Source organism: Microtus oregoni, unplaced genomic scaffold (genome assembly GCF_018167655.1).
Source record: "Microtus oregoni isolate MIOR12 unplaced genomic scaffold, Mior012 000026F_ref0000081, whole genome shotgun sequence".
Lineage (NCBI taxonomy): Eukaryota > Metazoa > Chordata > Mammalia > Rodentia > Cricetidae > Microtus > Microtus oregoni.
Window position 1 is genome coordinate 20,433,705 of NW_024543085.1, and position 18,003 is coordinate 20,451,707.

At 38.9% G+C, this 18,003-nt stretch overlaps 1 protein-coding gene across 1 annotated transcript; it reads left to right on the plus strand.

Annotated features, from left to right (window-relative positions):
• Positions 1 to 11,796: 11,796 nt before the first annotated feature.
• Positions 11,797 to 17,532, plus strand: LOC121463272 (hyaluronidase PH-20-like). Its single transcript, XM_041675380.1, has 3 exons — positions 11,797 to 12,753; positions 13,196 to 13,285; positions 17,038 to 17,532. The coding sequence occupies exons 1-3, from the start codon at positions 11,797 to 11,799 to the stop codon at positions 17,530 to 17,532; spliced, it is 1,542 nt and encodes a 513-aa protein (XP_041531314.1).
• The last annotated feature ends 471 nt before the right edge of the window (positions 17,533 to 18,003 follow it).

The window sequence follows — 18,003 nt, forward strand, 5'->3', positions numbered from 1 at the left end:
TATATTTAGATGCTATGTTCTTCTTGTTTCAAATATTGATGTTGTTAGAGAACAGAAAACTCATATGAGTTCCACAGCGCTTTTGGAACAAGTAGTTTACCCGGGTTGAAAATGAGTCCTTTAGATAAAATCACTCCATAAAGAATATGAAAGTGAAGAATGATCACAGTTACTAAGACCTTTTTACTGTCATAGCGTCAGCATGGTTATTTGAATATGTATTTAGTCCGTCCACCAAACATGCAGACAGTGAACAAAGAGTGGGAACTGCTAAGGGCAGAAGGTATAAAGTCAAGTGGAGTGTCTTCAGGGCAGTGTGAGACTTGTGGTATTCCCTTAGGTCGGTGTTGACCTCCAGAAACATAGTTACATGACAGTCAGTGAATAATGAAAGAATTTGCTCAGAATGTGAATGCTAGGGCAGAATCGATTGCCTCTCATATGTTAGCCTGATATGAATTGCAACACCATAGCAATTATATGTCCATTTATGATTGAACTCTCAGAAGAGGTGGAACATTCATAGGTTTTCAGATACTATTATCAGCATGCAGACTCTAGAAGCAGAGATGAGCACGGGGGGCAGTTTCCTCTTCAGCAAGTATGCCTGCTCCAATAACAACTTTTTTAATTATCTGTACTCTACAGAGTTCTGGGAGGCAGATGTAAGGAAAACATCTTGCCTTGTGATGACTCTCCTGTCTCCAAAATGTCAGTCATAGTCTGCGGAGTAAGCCTTGTATCTTAAGCAATGGTAACCCATTCTGCTAGGACCCAAACAAAACAACAATAACAATAACAACAACAGCAACAACAAACAAACCTTATCTTGACTCTGAAGTTCTGTATTTGGGGATTATGATTTGAACTGGCAGATAAATAGAAGGAAAGCAAAAATATTATTCAGTATTTTTTTTACATACATAGCAGACATCATAGGAAAAATAATAAAACCTGTATTAGTTAGGGTTTTCTATTGCTGTGAAGAGATACCATGAACACAACAACTCTCATGAAGAAAACATTTAATTGAGGTGATGGCTTACAGTTTCAGAGGTTCAGCCCATTATTATCAGGATGGGGAGTGTGACAGCATGCAGGCAGATGTGGTGCTGGAGCTGAAAGTTCTACATCTTGACTCAGAGGCAACAGGAAGTCAACTTTCTAACTCAGTGAGGGAAACTTGAGAAAATAGACCCCACAGCTTGCCCCCACAGTGAAACACTTCCTCCAAGAAGGTCATACCTCCTAATGGTGCCACTCCCTTTAAGGGTCATTTTCTTTCAAACAGCCCCAAACCCTACAGCAGTAGTTTTCAACCTTCCTGCTGCTGTGACCCTTTAATACAGTTTCCCATGTTGTGGTGACCCCTAACCATAAAACTGTTTGCATTGCTATGACATAATTGTAAGTTTGTTACTGTTATGAATCATAATGTAAACAATTTTTTTGCAGATAGAAGTTTGCCAAAGTGATTCAGAGTATTACGCTAAAGAAATATCTACGACCAACATCCTAATGAGCTTTTAAGGAAATAAATAATTATGTAGATTAAGCGAGACCAGTGAAAACTTCTAGAGGAAGTAATATGTGGGGACATAAGTGGGAGACATCTGTAGAAACCAGATGACAATATGGGATATGCAGTAAGTTTGACAGCCTTGAGTCATTTTGACAGTCATCCAGTGTCCAGTTATGAGATGATGTTCTTAGAATAAGGAAGGATACCTCCAATACAAGGGATTTTTGCTCAGGGGGGGATCAGAAAGTCCTTCTTTCTTATATATTTGATTAGTTCTCATTAGCTTAAAATGCCATATCACTGTGTTTTAGGGTGGTGTATTATGAATTTTTCACAGTCATTATCCCAAGAGCTTTACATACATTGTTAGAATATCATAAGAGACCCATGAATATAGTTCTTTTTAATCCATATTTTGTAGTTAAAGATGTAAGGGGAAAATTTCTAAAATGAGGCAAAGTTATATGTCTAGCTGACTTTGAAACTAAGTCAAACTGTATGCCTGTTGATTCTATCTAGAAAATTCAGTTGCTTAGTGCAATTATGGGCATTAGTTAAGGAATACTCAGACAGGTAAGAATTATTTTCTGGTTGTTGAAGAGATTAAGTTGGAGACAATAAATTACTTGTCAGTGAACAATTAATTAGAGAGTGGTCTTTTTTTAAATAAAGCTTTATTTATTTATTATGTATACAGTGTTCTGCCTTCATGTATGCATGCATGCCAGAGGAGTGCACCAGTTCTCATTATAGATGGTAGTGAGACACAATCAATTACTGGGATTGAACTCAGGACCTCTAGAAGAGCAGCCAGTGCTCTTAACCTCTGAATCATCTCTCTAGCCCGAGTGGCTTTTAAAAGGCCTAAAATCCAATATTTCAGGTTCCAAAACTTTTGCCTATCAAACTAGTTTATACAATTTGATGTATGTCTATCAAGGTGGTTTATATCACTGTACTCGGTATATAAACAAATCAATATGTAACTATGATATTGTTGTACATAAGTTGCAATTTCCATCCTTCGTTTCTGGTTCACTTTTCCCCCTGTAGTAGAAGAATTTTTCCTTCCTCCAGCCAGGACATAGAAACACCCTTTTTTTGATTTTGCTTTTGAATGTAATATACTCTTTGAATACCCTTCTTTCATAGAGAAACCTACTATTCCTTTTCCCAAAGGAACTGCTCCTTACCAAGGATGATGAGAGTGGTTCCACAGAGAGCAAGGGGAATTACAGGCCTTGACCCTAGATTATGGTCATTAGCTCTTTCCTCTCTTGTCTAATCTGATCTTATATAGTTATCAATGCTTCCATCATGCCTACACAGTAAGTCATTATAAAGAGTAACAAGCACAGAATTTGGGAGTTCTTAGATCACAGACCATGGGGAGATTCCTGGATGGAGTTCCACCTGGGGAAGGCATGCAGCTTTGTCCTGCTTTTCACGTTTGACCCCATGTATGCCTCCACGCTTGTCATCTATTATGAAAATTCACTAAAGCTGTTTCCTAGAGTCCTATGCTTAAGGAAATTAATGAAATTCAAACAAGGGGCTGTGGGAAACTAGCTAGTTGATCAAAACCACCTGTACTTTGGGACTACCTCCTGATGTGGGGAAGAGGAATGCTGTCCTGAGCTGTCAGCTCATGGCTCTATCTCTATAGAGAGCGGGTCAGAGTTAGTCTGGATCAGAGGATGCCCAATTGGTTTCTTTTGTAGAATTCATTGTTTGTAGATAAAAAGACACCTCCACACATCTTAAGGTTACTGAAATCTTCCGTTCTGGATATGGTGTAAGAGCTGAGAGTAATAGATTTTTTTTTTTTTGGTTTCCTAATACAGAATATCACGTAACTGCACCCTTATTATTTACCTTGCCACTATGACACTTCATTTCTACCACATCCTACTATAGCTCATCCAGACTCTCTTCAATCGACTTCAGGTATTATTGTTTCTTTACACATGCCCATTACAGCTCTGAAACTGGGGCAGGCAGATAACCGATAGCTGTGACTTCCGGATTGGAAAAGAGTGCACAATGTAGGATTGACCATCACATTCTTAGATCACCATGTATCTAATTAGTCTTCATTGTGCCTTCATAATATTTAAGCTGTACTCATAAGGGCTTTCTAGATAGATTCATCAAGAAGTGTTCTCAGGTTCAGGGCCTGATTGAATATGCCTATCAAAGAAGTCACTTCATGACCTATTGTCTGTCAATGACATATGATATTTGTTAAGAATAAAACAACAGCAATTGAGCAATATCTTGTTGGCAAGTTTAAGTAATATTTAATTAATCCAAAGGTTTCTTCATTTTAAAAGTCTGGTTCTTACCTCAGACCATTTCATTGCTGTTACACGTCAGTTTGTCATTGATTAGAATGATAACACAGTCTTGCTGCTGAAACAATATTTAAAGATCAGAATTCCCATCTCATTTTTATTAACAAGACTAGAGGCAATTGCTATTTAGTAGTGTTTTAATTTTAATAGTGAGAGGACATCACTGTAAACTTTGATTCAGTAATGCACTAAGGAGATCTAATTAATACCTGTGGAAAAATGATTTTTCCTTTCTTTCATACTGCCCTCTACAGGAAAAACACAAATAAAGTGGGAGGAAAGACCAAGTTGCAAGCAGGGATGGTTGTACACAAATAACCCCAGGTATTTTGGAGGCTGAGGCAGAAGGATCATGAGTTCCAGTATCTAAGTATCCAAGGAAAATTAATGACAGCATGACCCAATAAATACGTCAACAAGCAATCAAACAAACAAACTACTGCAGACATAACACATTTCAGTGCTTGCATAGCATATGCAATGTCTTAGGTTCAGTTCCCATTTAGGGTTACATTTACACACACACACACACAAATTACAAAAATGAAAAATATTTCAATTTCTGTGGCATGTGTTTTGAAAATTTGGTAGATCATGACAGAGTGGTTTTTCACAACCAATACACACAAATTTATATACATCAAACTGGTATTTTTTTTAAAGTAATCATAGATATAGCATTTTTCATACCTGGGAATGATGTAAGAAGAAATAGTTACATTCAATTCTTTTTTTGGGATTAGGAATGATTTTTTAAAGATTAACTAAATGCTGACTGTTACAGAATTTGCTATCAAACATAAGAGAGAAAAATCTTATTGATTTAAAAACTTTAAATAAAGTCTTCCATATTTTGATATTGATTTAAATTCTGTCTATAAAATTGGACTTGGTAAAGCTCTTATTTTTTTTTTTGGTTTTTTTTTTATTGCGAAAAGAAGAAAAAAAACAAACAAAAAACAAGTTTCCACCTCCTCCCAGCCTCCCATTTCCCTTCCCCTCCTCCCACACTTATCCCCCTCCTCCCACCCTTCTCCCCCTCCTCCCACCCTTCTCCCCCTCCTCCCACCCTTCTCCCCCTCCTCCCACCCTTCTCCCCTTCCCCCCACTCCTCTCCCCCTCCCTCTCCAGTCCACAGAGCAGTCCGGGTTCCCTGCCCTGTGTTATGTCCTAGGTCCTCTCCGTCCATATCTAGGAAGGTGAACATCCAAACTGGCTAGGCTCCCACAAAGCCAGCACATTAAGTAGGATCAAAACCCCCTGCCATTGTCCTTGGTGTCTCATCAGCCCTCATTGTTCGCTATGTTCAGAGAGTCCGGTTTTATCCCATGCTTTTTCGGTCACAGTCCAGCTGGCCTTGGTGAGCTCCCCGTAGATCAGCTCCTCTGTCTCAGTGGGTGGATGCACGCCTCGTGGTCCCGAATTCTTTGCTCATGTTCTCCCTCCTTCTGCTCCTCCTTGGGACCTTGGGAGCTCAGTCCAGTGCTCCTGTGTGGGTCACTGTCTCGATCTCTATCCATCACCAGATGAAGATTCTATGATGATATGCAAGATATTCGTCAGTATTGCTCTAGGATAGGGTCATTTCAGGTTCCCAATCCTCAGCTGCCCAAGGAACTACCTGGGAACCTCATCTTGGGCACTAGGGAGCCCCTCTAGGGTCAAGTCGCTTGCCCACCCTAAAGTGGCTCCCTTAACTAAGAATTGTGGTTCCGTGCTCCCCTATCCACCTTTCCTTTATCCCAATTCTCCCGTTTCCCAGGTCCCCCCTCCTTCCCTTCTACCTTTTCTCTCCCCATCTCCCCTTACCCCCATCTCACCCCCCCCCCCAAGATCCCATTTTCTCCCCGGAAATTTGGTCTACTTCCCTTAGCGACGAGGACAACTATATGTTTTTCCTTCGGTTCACCTTCTTCCTTAGCTTCTTTAGGTTCACCTATTGTAGACTCCGTGGTCCTTATTTATGGCTAGAAACCAATTATGAGTGAGTACATCCCATATTCATCTTTTTGGGTCTGGGACACCTCACTCAGGATAGTGTTTTCTATTTCCATCCATTTGCATGCAAAATTCGAGAAGTCGTTGTTTTTTTACCGCAGCGTAGTACTCTAGCGTGTATATATTCCATACTTTCTTCATCCATTCTTCCATTGAAGGGCATCTAGGTTGTTTCCAGGTTCTGGCTATTACAAATAATACTGCTATGAACATAGTTGAACAAATGCTTTTGTCATGTGATAGAGCATCTCTTGGGTATATTCCCAAGAGTGGTATTGCTGGGTCCAGGGGTAAGTTGATCCCGAATTTCCTGAGAAACCGAAACACTGACTTCCACAGTGGTTGCACAAGATTGCATTCCCACCAGCAATGGATGAGGGTACCCGTTCTTCCACAGCCTCTCCAGCAAAGGTTATCCTTGGTGTTTTTGAGTTTAGCCATTCAGACAGGTGTAAGATGATATCTCAAAGTTGTTTTGATTTGCATTTCCCTGATTGCTAAGGAAGTTGAGCACGACCTTAAGTGTCTTTTGGCCATTTGAACTTCTTCTGTTGAGAATTCTCTGTTCAGTTCAGTGCCCCATTTTTTAATTGGGTTAATTAGCATTTTAAAGTCTAGTTTCTTGAGTTCTCTATATATTTTGGAGATCAGACCTTTGTCTGTTGCGGGGTTGGTGAAGATCTTCTCCCAGTCAGTAGGTTGCCTTTGTGTCTTAGTGACAGTGTCCTTTGCTTTACAGAAGCTTCTCAGTTTAAGTAGGTCCCATTTATTCAATGTTGCCCTTAATGTCTGTGCTTCTGGGGTTATACATAGGAAGCGATCTCCTGTGCCCATCTGTTGTAGGGTATTTCCCACTTTCTCTTCTATCAGGTTCAGTGTGTTCGGACTGATATTGAGGTCTTTAATCCATTTGGACTTGAGTTTTGTGCACGGTGAGAGATATGGGTCTATTTTCATTCTTCTACAGGTTGACATCCAGTTGTGCCAGCACCATTTGTTGAAGATGCTTTCTTTCTTCCATTGCATACTTTTAGCTCCTTTATCGAAAATGAGGTGTTCATAGGTTTGTGGGATAAAATCCGGGTCTTCTATACGATTCCATTGATCGACTTCTCTGTTTTTATGCCAGTACCACACTGTTTTCATTACTGTAGCTCTGTAATAGAGTTTGAAGTCAGGGATGGTAATGCCTCCAGAAGATCCTTTATTGTATAGGATTGTTTTGGCTATCCTGGGTTTTTTGTTTTTCCATATAAAGTTGATTATTGTCTTCTTCAGATCTGTGAAGAATTTTGATGGGATCTTGATGGGGATTGCATTGAATCTATAAATTGCCTTTGGTAGAATTGCCATTTTTACTATGTTGATCCTCCCAATCCAAGAGCAAGGGAAGTCCATCCATTTTTTGGTATCCTCTTCAATTTCTTTCTTCAATGCCTTAAAGTTCTTGTCAAATAGATCTTTCACTTCCTTGGTTAGATTTACCCCCAGATATTTTATGCTGTTTGTGGCTATCGTGAATGGTGAAGCTTCTCTGATTTCCCTCTCTGCTTCCCTATCCTTTGTGTATAAGAGGGCAACTGATTTTTTGGAGTTGATCTTGTATCCTGCCACATTACTAAAGCTGTTTATCAGCTGTATAAGTTCTTTGGTGGAGTTTTGGGGGTCGCTTAAGTACACTATCATATCATCTGCAAATAACGAAAGTTTAACTTCTTCCTTTCCAATTCGAATCCCCTTGATCCCATTATGTTGTCTTATTGCTATTGCTAGAACTTCAAGCACTATATTGAAGAGGTATGGTGAGAGTGGACAGCCTTGCCGTGTTCCTGAGTTAAGCGGGATGGCTTTGAGTTTCTCTCCGTTTAATTTGATGTTAGCTGTCGGCTTGCTGTATATAGCTTTTATTATATTTAGGTATGACCCTTGTATCCCTGATCTCTCCAAGACTTTTAACATAAATGGATGTTGAATTTTGTCAAATGCTTTTTCAGCATCTAATGAAATGATCATATGGTTTTTTTCTTTCAGTTTATTTATATGCTGGATTACATTGATAGATTTTCGTATGTTGAACCAGCCCTGCATCTGAGGAATGAAGCCTACTTGATCATAATGGATAATTTTTCGGATGTGTTCTTGGATTCGATTTGCCAGTATTTTGTTGAGGATTTTTGCATCGATATTCATGAGTGAGATTGGCCTGTAGTTCTCTTTCCTGGTTGAGTCTTTGAGTGGTTTTGGTATCAGAGTAATTGTGGCTTCATAAAAGGAATTTGGTAATGACCCTTCTGATTCTATATTGTGGAATACATTAAGGAGTATAGGTATTAGGTCTTCTTGGAAGTTCTGGTAGAATTCTGCATTGAAACCATCTGGTCCTGGGCTTTTTTTGGTAGGGAGGTTTTTGATAACAGCTTCTAATTCTTCGCGACTTACAGGTCTGTTTAGATTGTTCACCTGGTCCTGGTTTAGTTTTGGTAAATGGCATTTATCTAAAAAAGCGTCCATTTCTTTTACATTTTCCAGTTTTGTGGCATATAGGCTTTTGTAGTAAGATCTAATGACTCTCTGAATTTCCTCTGTGTCTGTGGTTATGTCCCCCTTTTCATTTCTGATCTTATTAATTTGCGTGTTCTCTCTTTTTCGTTTGATTAGTTTGGATAGGGGTTTATCTATCTTGTTGATTTTCTCCAGGAACCAGCTTTTTGTTTCATTGATTCTTTGGATTGTTTTCTGTGTTTCTATTTTGTTGATTTCAGCCCTCAATTTGATTATTTCCAGTCTTCTACTCCTCCTAGGTGAGTCTGCTTCTTTTTTTTCTAGAGCTTTCAAGTGGGCTGTTAAGTCTCCAATATGTGCTTTCTCTGTTTTCTTTAGGTGGGCACTTAGTGCTATGAACTTTCCTCTCAGGACTGCTTTCATAGTGTCCCATAAGTTCGAGTATGTTGTTTCTTTATTTTCATTGAATTCAAGGAAGACTTTAATTTCTTTCTTTATTTCTTCCTTAATCCAGGTATGGTTCAGTAGATGACTGTTCAGTTTCCATGAGTTTGTAGGCTTTCTGGGGGTAGCATTGTTGTTGAATTCTAACTTTAATCCATGGTGATCTGATAAGACACAGGTGGTTACTAATATTTTTTTGTAACTGTGTAAGTTCGCTTTGTTACCGAGTATGTGGTCAATTTTCGAGAAGGTTCCATGAGCTGCAGAGAAGAAGGTATATTCTTTCCTCTTTGGGTGGAATAATCTATAGATGTCTGTTAAGTCCATTTGCTTCATTACCTCCATTAATTCTCTAATTTCTCTGTTAGGTTTCTGTCTGATTGACCTGTCCATTGGTGAGAGAGGAGTGTTGAAGTCTCCTACTATTAGTGTGTGCGGTTTGATGGCTGCCTTGAGTTTTAGTAATGTTTCTTTTACGTACGTGGGTGCTTTTATATTAGGGGCATAGATATTCAGGATTGAGACTTCTTCCTGATGAATTGTTCCTGTTATGAGTATAAAATGTCCCTCTCCATCTCTTCTGATTGATTTAAGTTTGAAGTCAACTTTGTTAGAAATTAGTATGGCCACACCTGCTTGTTTCTTAGGTCCATTTGCTTGATAAGCCTTTTCCCAGCCCTTTACTCTGAGTAGGTGCCTGTCTTTGTGGTTGAGGTGTGTTTCTTGTAGACAGCAGAATGTTGGATCCTGTTTTCTTATCCAATCTCTTAGCCTGTGCCTTTTTATAGGTGAGTTGAGCCCATTGATATTAAGTGATATTAATGACCAGTGGTTGTTAACTCCGGTCACTTTTTAAGTAGTAGGGTTTGTGTGTTTTCCTTCTTTGATTTGCGCTGGTGAAGAGTCACTAGATGTCTGAGTTATTGTGGTCATTGTTGGACTCCTTGGTTAGTGATTTTCCTTCTATTATTTTCTGTAAGGCTGGATTTGTGGCTACGTATTGTTTAAATTTGTTTTTATCCTGGAAAATTTTGTTTTCTCCATTTATAGTGAATGAAAGTTTGGCTGGATATAGTAGTCTGGGCTTGCATCCGTGGTCTCTTAGTTTTTGGAGAACATCTATCCAGGACCTTCTGGCTTTCATGGTTTCCATAGAGAAGTCAGGTGTAAGTCTGATAGGTTTACCTTTATAAGTAACTTGGCCTTTTTCCTTTGCGGCTCTTAATATTCTTTCTTTATTCTGTATATTTTGTGTTTTGATTATTATATGGCGAGGGGATGTTTTCTTTTGATCCAGCCTATTTGGTGTTCTGTATGCTTCTTGAACCTTCATAGGTACATCTGTCTTCAGGTTGGGAAAGTTTTCTTCTATAATTTTATTAAGTATATTTTCTGTACCGTTGAGCTGCACTTCTTCTCCTTCTTCTACTCCTATTATTCTTAGGTTTGGTCTTTTTATTGTGTCCCATATTTCCTGAATGTTTTGTGATGAGAGTTTGTTGGACTTGCTGTTTTCTTTGATCAGAGTGTTTATTTTCTCTATGTTATCCTCAGAATCTGAGATTCTTTCTTCTATCTCTTGTATTCTGCTGGTTATACTTGATTCTGTAGTCTCTATTCGTTTACCTAGATTTTCCATGTACAGTCGGCCCTCTGTTTGTGTTTTCTTCTTTGCCTCCATTTCAGTTTTCAAGTCATGAACTGTTTCCTTTATCTGCTTGATTGTTTTTCCTTGGTTTCCTAGGGTATCATTCACTGATTTACTCAATTCCTCGAACTTTCTATTATACTTCTCATCCATTTCTATAAGGGCGTTTTTTATATGCTGTTTAAGGGTGTCAATCACTTTCATGAAGTCAGTTTTTTCTACTTCTTCTTGATTAAGGTGTTCATGTCCTCCTGTTGTGGGGGTCACTGGCTTCTGGTGGTTTCGTGTTGTTTTTCAGATTGTTGGGAGAATTCCTGCATTGGCGTCTGCCCATCTCTTCCTCCCAATACTCCCCTTTGGATCTTCTTTTATAGGATCAGGTCTTCTTGCCCACTGATGTACCTTCCCAGTGATGTCACTCCCCAGAGATGTTTCTCCACAATGATGTTTCACTCGGTGCCCAGATCGAAACTTAGCGCTGCTTGGTTAGCTCGCGAACAACGGGCCCACCCCGCTTGCTGCAGGCAGGCTATGGGAACAAAGGAGCTACCGGCCACCCCTATGTCCTCCCGGTTCAGATTCGGTCCCAGTGCCCTAGCAGGCTGGGCAGGGTGGCGCTATGCCCCAAAGGAGGGAGGGAGACAGGGGGTGTGGGGATCTGGATGTAAGCTGAGTGGGATAGGAAGAGAGAGGGGGTTTGGGCAGTATAGCCCCTGTAGGATGGCCAGGAAGTGTGGGCGGGCTGAGGTATGATCCCAGCTGCCGCAGCACTCACTCACCACAATGATGTTTCACTTGGTGCCCAGATCGAAACTCTGCGCTGCTTGGTTAGCTCGCGAACAAAGGGCCCACCCCGCTTGTTGCAGGCATGCTATGGGAACAAAGGAGCTACCGGCCACCCCTATGTCCTCCCGGATCAGATTAGGTCCCAGCGCCCTAGCAGGCTGGGCAGGGAGGCGCTATGCCCCAAAGGAGGGAGGGAGACAGGGGGTGTGGGGATCTGGATGTAAGCTGAGTGGGATAGGAAGAGAGAGGGGGTTTGGGCAGTATAGCCCCTGTAGGATGGCCAGGAAGTGTCTAAAGCTCTTATTTTGGCTACAGTGAATTCCGTATTTGTCTTTTTTCAGTTCTGGATGATTTGCAAAATATTTCTGAAGTGTGATACAAGAAGAATAAACTTCAACGTAAAGCGGTCATCATAATCAGGGTGTCATCCCTCAGGGTGACCTCATTTCCTTTCATTATCTTTCTCACCTTTTATATCAAATACTGGACAGACCTAACTGTGTAAGAAGAAATAAGTGTCTACGTAGTAATTACTCTCTGCAATGGGAGGATTACAATTTAAATACCTTTTTTGGGGGTGCTTTGCTGAGTCTGGGGGAACATTCCAGGCAGCGCTAATAGTCTCCCTTTTGATTCCATGTTCCTTGAGTATGGATTATAGGGCAGGGCCAATTATTCCAAATGAGACTTTAATCTGGGTCTGGAACGTCCCAACTGAAGCTTGTATTGGAAAATTTAATCACTCACTAGATCTGAGCCTCTTCCCTTTAATCGGAAGTCCCCGGAAAACGGCCACAGGGCAGCCTGTTACACTATTTTATGTTGATCGACTTGGCTTCTATCCTCACATAGATTCAGTGCTAGCCGAACATCATGGAGGAATACCTCAATTAGGGAACTTGCAAGATCATCTGGCCAAAGCAAAGACTGACATAGAGCATTACATCCCAAAAGACCAATTAGGCTTAGCTGTCATTGACTGGGAAGAATGGAGGCCCACCTGGCTGAGAAACTGGAGACCCAAGGATATCTACAGGAATAAGTCTATTGCCTTGGTCCAGAGAAATAATCCAGGAATTAGTATCGCTGATGCCACCAAAAAAGCCAAAGATGAATTTGAAGCCGCAGGAAGGAAGTTCATGGAAGGGACTTTAAGACTAGGAAAATCAATTCGACCAAAACACTTATGGGGTTATTATCTCTTTCCTGATTGCTATAACAATAAATTTCAAGACCCAAAATATAATGGGATGTGCCCTCCCGTGGAAAAGCAAAGAAATGATGATCTCAACTGGATGTGGCAAGAAAGCACCGGCCTTTACCCATCTGTTTATTTGAAGAGAGACTTGAAATCTAATCGGCAAGCTGCACTCTATGTCCGCTACCGAGTAGTGGAATCTATCCGAGTGTCCAAAGTTCGGAATGAAAAAAATCCTGTCCCGATTTTTGTCTACATACGTCTTGTTTTTACTGATAACGTTTCTGAGTACCTTGAGGAGGTAAATAAATGGTGCACAACATCTTTGACCTAGTGTTCCCAAATAGTTTTAGCTGGAAAGCAATGTCATTTTTAAAGGACATGTAATTCAGCTTTATATATCACTTAAGAATAGACACAGGGCTAGTTATATGTTCCCCAAAAGAGATAAAATTACTGCAATTTTAGTGCTTATTGTAGTCATATTACCTGCTAGCAACCATGGCAAATCATAAAATATGACAAATTTTTAACCGTTTTATATTTATTTTATGGATACTTCCAGGGGAAGTAATTGCAACAATAGCCTTTTTTTTAAATACTAAAGAAGTGCCATAGTAAATTATTTAAATAGTGTAGAAATAAATTGTTATCGTTAAGTCAGCATGCTTAGCTTGTTGATGTTGCCCTTTGTATGCTTCCATTTATCCCTCCCTGCTAACTTTTTGTATCACCTTTGTCAGGCTGACCTTGTGAATACAATAGGTGAAATTGTTGCTTTGGGTCCTGCTGGGATTATAATTTGGGACGCTATGACTTTAGCACAACGTGCGGTAAGTTGAATTGGTACGAAATAGAAAATAATTCTATCCTTAATGTTTTTGAAGACTTGGTGTTACAGAAATTAGTACTACGCTGGGCAAGTAGCAGTTGTTCAATGTTTGCTGCATCAAATTGTGTTGCATCTTTCATAATGAAGTAGAAAATGTCGTATCTCTCTTCCAGCGAGGAGTCAGATATTTAGTGAATTAACTCAATTTCTCTGGCTCCATGGCTTGTAAGCAGAGCTAGGACTACCATTTCAGTTTTCTGATATGATGGTTAGTGTCAGACAACAGGCATATATGATTTATTTATTTCCCCATATCAAATATTTGTTCCTATTTCCACAATACTACTGAATAAAAGAGTTGGTGTGTGTGTGTATGAATATAAACATCGTTAACATGTAGCTGCATATGCCATGAATATTTGCATTTAAACAGAACAGCAAAACACTTCATTTAAAACAGATGCATTTCAAGGTTCTCTGACCCTCCCTGTCTATCTTGTGTGACTTTATTATTTTTAGTTTGATCAATAGAAAGTAACTAACAGAAAATGCAAGTTAAGAACGAGTGTGTATCTCTTGATAAAACTTTGAGTCTCAGAAAATTCTCTTAAAATTATAATCTTCCAAGGTTATATTTCAAATTCTTGCTGTTGCTCTTCCAGAATTATAAGTACATTTCTCAAGAGCATTAATTCAGTGATGGGCCCATTTATAACTTATGTATACTATCTCCTTAAAAACATAAAAGAATTGAGAACTTCACCCTTCTTCAAAGGAGGAATCAATTAGGCATCAACAATGAGTAGGATGGGGGGCACTTTTTAGCTGTCACATTTGTTTTTAATGCCACTTTAATCTTAGCTGTCCATGCTTTACCATTCCTCCCAAAGATCTGCAGTATAATTCATTCGGGGATAGATTTCAGTATCACCTTTCCATTTTACGTACTGTCTTGACATTGTTCACTTTTCCTATGTATTTCTGCTTCTTCCCCCAACTCATGAACATTTGACTGTTATCATCGCCCGCCCCTCTTTCATTTGCTGTCATTTGTGATCAGTGTTGATTTGGATCCTTTGTTCTAATTCCTCAGGTTCACTGAGAAAATGATAAATGCAAGGATAGTGGTGTGTGTATGTGTGTGGGTGTGGGTGTGTAGAAACAGAGGCAGGAGCTCATCTTCCATAATTGTTCTCTAACTTTATCTTTAGAGACAGAGAGTTACACAGAACCTGGAATTCAACAGTTGATCTAGACTGTCCGGCCAGCAAACCTTGAGGATTCTCTTTTTTCTACCCCACCAGTGAGGGGCCTAAACACAAATAACACTGTGTCTGACTTTTTGAAGTAGATTTAAAGATGAAATTCAGATAATTAGATTTACACAGAAAGCATTTTACAAACGAAGTCATTTCCCTCGCCAGTTCCTATTCCATTGTCTCGATAATCAGTTATTTTCTTTTTTAGTTGCTACAGCTTTCCTCAAAAAAGTGTCAAGGAAGCCGTTTCCTATCATTCCACCTTATCCATCTAGTTGTGTGAAGAAGCCAGCTCTACCAGTCCTACATTATGAAACTTGACTCTTTAATATTCAGGAAATTTGCGAGCCAGTTGTAAATCAGTCATTATTAAAATTAAAGGATAGAAAGACACAATAAGATAAATTGTGTTAAAACCCCCAAATAACTGAAGCTCAAAAATATGCCAGCTGTTTCACTTCATGTGCACCTGCACGCCCCAGGTTGTGTATCATCTGTTGTATCTGCATGGATGAAACCCTTCACATGCTCATGCTATATGATTGTGCGCTCTGTTCCCAAATCTGCATTTAGTTTTATTGATTGATAATATGAAGTTGGCCATTGTAGGTGTAATTATTATACAGTATCTCTTAGAGTACCAGTTTAAATCTTTTCCTAAAAAGCAAATAAAATATTTACCAAATTATCCTTCAATCTCTAGTCTTAATTTTTGCCTACCTCATTTTTATCATTTTTATCTTCATCTGTCTTATTGATTGAGGATCATTTCTATCTTCTAGAAGTTTTGTGCTTTTAAAGGTCCTATATCTTTTCTTCTGTTATAGAGTTAGTGGTAGTGATTTGTTTTATTTTTATTATTTATTTATATTATAATTATAGAATTCCCTGTCCTCCCTCCAAATCCTCCAAAATATACCTCCTTACTCTTCTTCAAATTGATGAGCTCTTTCCATTTTTTATTACATATTTATGTGTATATACATATCTCCTTCTATATATAACCTACTCAGTCGATATTATGTTACTTGTATGTATGTTTTCAGAGTTCCATGTATGATATACTGGTTGACTACTCATTTGCTATGTAGCTGAATATAACCTTGAACTCCTGATCCTTTGGATTCTCTTGGGGTGTGTCACCATACTCTACTGCAAAGATACATGTTTTTATACTTCTATCTCAAAGCCTCATGTTATCTATGAACAAAGTTGGAAAAGTTAATATACTTACAAGATCTTGTTTCATTATAGGGAACCCTCTTAGACAACTCAAAAAAAATCTTCCCTTGTAAACCAACATTTTCCAATCACATCTATTCTCTTTACTGTAAACTCACACAGTCTCTAGGGACTATAGGGCAGATATTTTTGCCAGGCAATTACTGACTCAACAATGAAGAATTTCAACACAAGGAAAATATTAAGTGTAGATTCAAGTCAGAGCTGCGCAGATTCCCTGCCATTTTTGCCAGTGTGCTTCCACAGTCCAATCATTCAGTAGAACCGTTAATCATGAGAGACCAGGACTGCCTTCAATGTGTTTTAAGGGTCACTGTCGAAGGTTTAGAACACTGTTTTCATTTTAGTACTGTTAAGATGGATCACTTATGCTCCTTATCACTCTAGTCTACTGTTTGTCTAAGGACTGTCATTATATATGGTTGAATATGTATCATTTGAGCCATCAGGTTTGGAACCATATTTAATGTTTAAACTTATCTGACAAATGGAATTCTTGTTACATTTTTTTGTGATTTTTTTTTTTTTTTTTTGGTTTTTTAGAGACAGGGTTTCTCTGTAGCTTTGGTGCCTGTCCCGGAACTGGCTCTTGTAGACCAGGCCGGCCTTGAACTCTCAGAGATCTGCCTCCCTCTGCCTCCTGAGTGCTGGGATTAAAGGCGTGCGCCACCACCGCCCAGCTTTTTTTGTGATTTTTTTGAGCATTAATTGAGGAAATGGTAGGTCCCATATATAGCTTATCATTTGTTTTCACAATAAGCTTATGAGGCAAGGATAAAAATAATAATTCCAAATTTAAAATTAATGAAGCAGAAGCACAACCAAGATAACTAATTTTCATGAGGTGGGCCACATATTAAACTAAGATTTAGAAACCTGGATATCTTAGGTTGACAGATATGATCATTAATGAAAGTGGTACTCCTATCACGCAAGTTAGCCTTAAAGCCCATTGTCTAGCAACTATAACATTCCATTCTCTTGATTAATTTATGAATTAATGAAGATAACTAGTTATCCTCATGAATGAAGATGAAGGATAAGTTAAGGCTCAACTAAACAATTCTTCAGTGACCTGATAAACCTACAGATGACAAAACTAGAATAACCTTGCTTGTTAAATGAAAAAGAGTATTTCCTATTGCTTGTTCAGTCTGATGTTTCTTTCTTCTTTAAGAGTTACTTACTATAGTCTACCTGTTCACAAAGGAACTTGTGCCTTGTTATGCTGACTGCCTTATTATTTTCACAGCCAGGCTGCCCGATCCTTCATAAATACATGAAGAGTACCCTGAACCCGTACATAATCAACACCACCCTAGCTGCCAAAATGTGCAGCCAAGCACTGTGTAAGGAAAAAGGCGTGTGCACAAAGAAAAATGAAAGTTCAGATGTCTATCTTCACTTGAACCCAAGTCATTTTAATATTGAATTAACGAGAAGTGGAAAGCATTTAATCCATGGCAGCCCCAGAGTTGGAGACCTGAAGTACTTTCATGAACATTTTAAATGCAGCTGTTTTACCAACACGAACTGTATGGAGAGATCTGATATAGAATCCGTAGAAAGCGTTAGTGTGTGCACAGGTGACAACGTTTGTATAAAGGCTCCTGTAGAGCCCAACCTATCATCCTGCCTTCTACCTGGCAAAGGCATTCTCCTGCTGACAGTACTCACGCATGTACTGCACCATCTGCTAGAAGAGAGTCTTGCTTTCCAGGGTAAGATGCTAGTGGGTGCTCCTTAATTCTCTCTACCCATAACATTTGTCATATTTTTTTTTAAAAAAACAGTCTTCAGGAATTTGAAAATGTGAAATGGGATTCCAGTTTGCAAAAATAATTCTATTTTAATAATCAAGATTTTATTTTTGACTTTCAGAAAAAGCGTCTGTTTTTCTACCAAAGACTCTAATTGCAAGCAAGGCTGTTTCATTTGGAGACTAGATTTGGTTTAAAGAGAATGAAGACTGAATCAAATAAAATTACTATAAAGCAATGTCTTTTTAGTAGTCTGTCATTGTTTAAAAATGATCAAGAAAATATTAAGATGAAAACTGCTGTTTAAGATGGAATGCCTCGTGCACTAGTCAGTTCATTTGTAGAACTATGATTTTTTTAGGCCCTTCATGTTGAAAAAATTTTATAACTGTTTTGCAGAAAGCTCAACTTTAAAATGACAATTCTGCCTTTGTATATAGTTTAGCGTATTTTCAGAA

What these genes read in the sequence shown, in the direction of transcription:
- LOC121463272 (XM_041675380.1), top strand. Translation starts at nt 11,797, where the DNA reads ATGGGAGGATTACAATTTAAATACCTTTTTTGGGGGTGCTTTGCTGAG. An exon ending in TTTCTGAGTACCTTGAGGAG is followed by an intron (nt 12,754 to 13,195) that starts GTAAATAAATGG and finishes CACCTTTGTCAG; the next exon opens with GCTGACCTTGTGAATACAAT. An exon ending in TGACTTTAGCACAACGTGCG is followed by an intron (nt 13,286 to 17,037) that starts GTAAGTTGAATT and finishes TTATTTTCACAG; the next exon opens with CCAGGCTGCCCGATCCTTCA.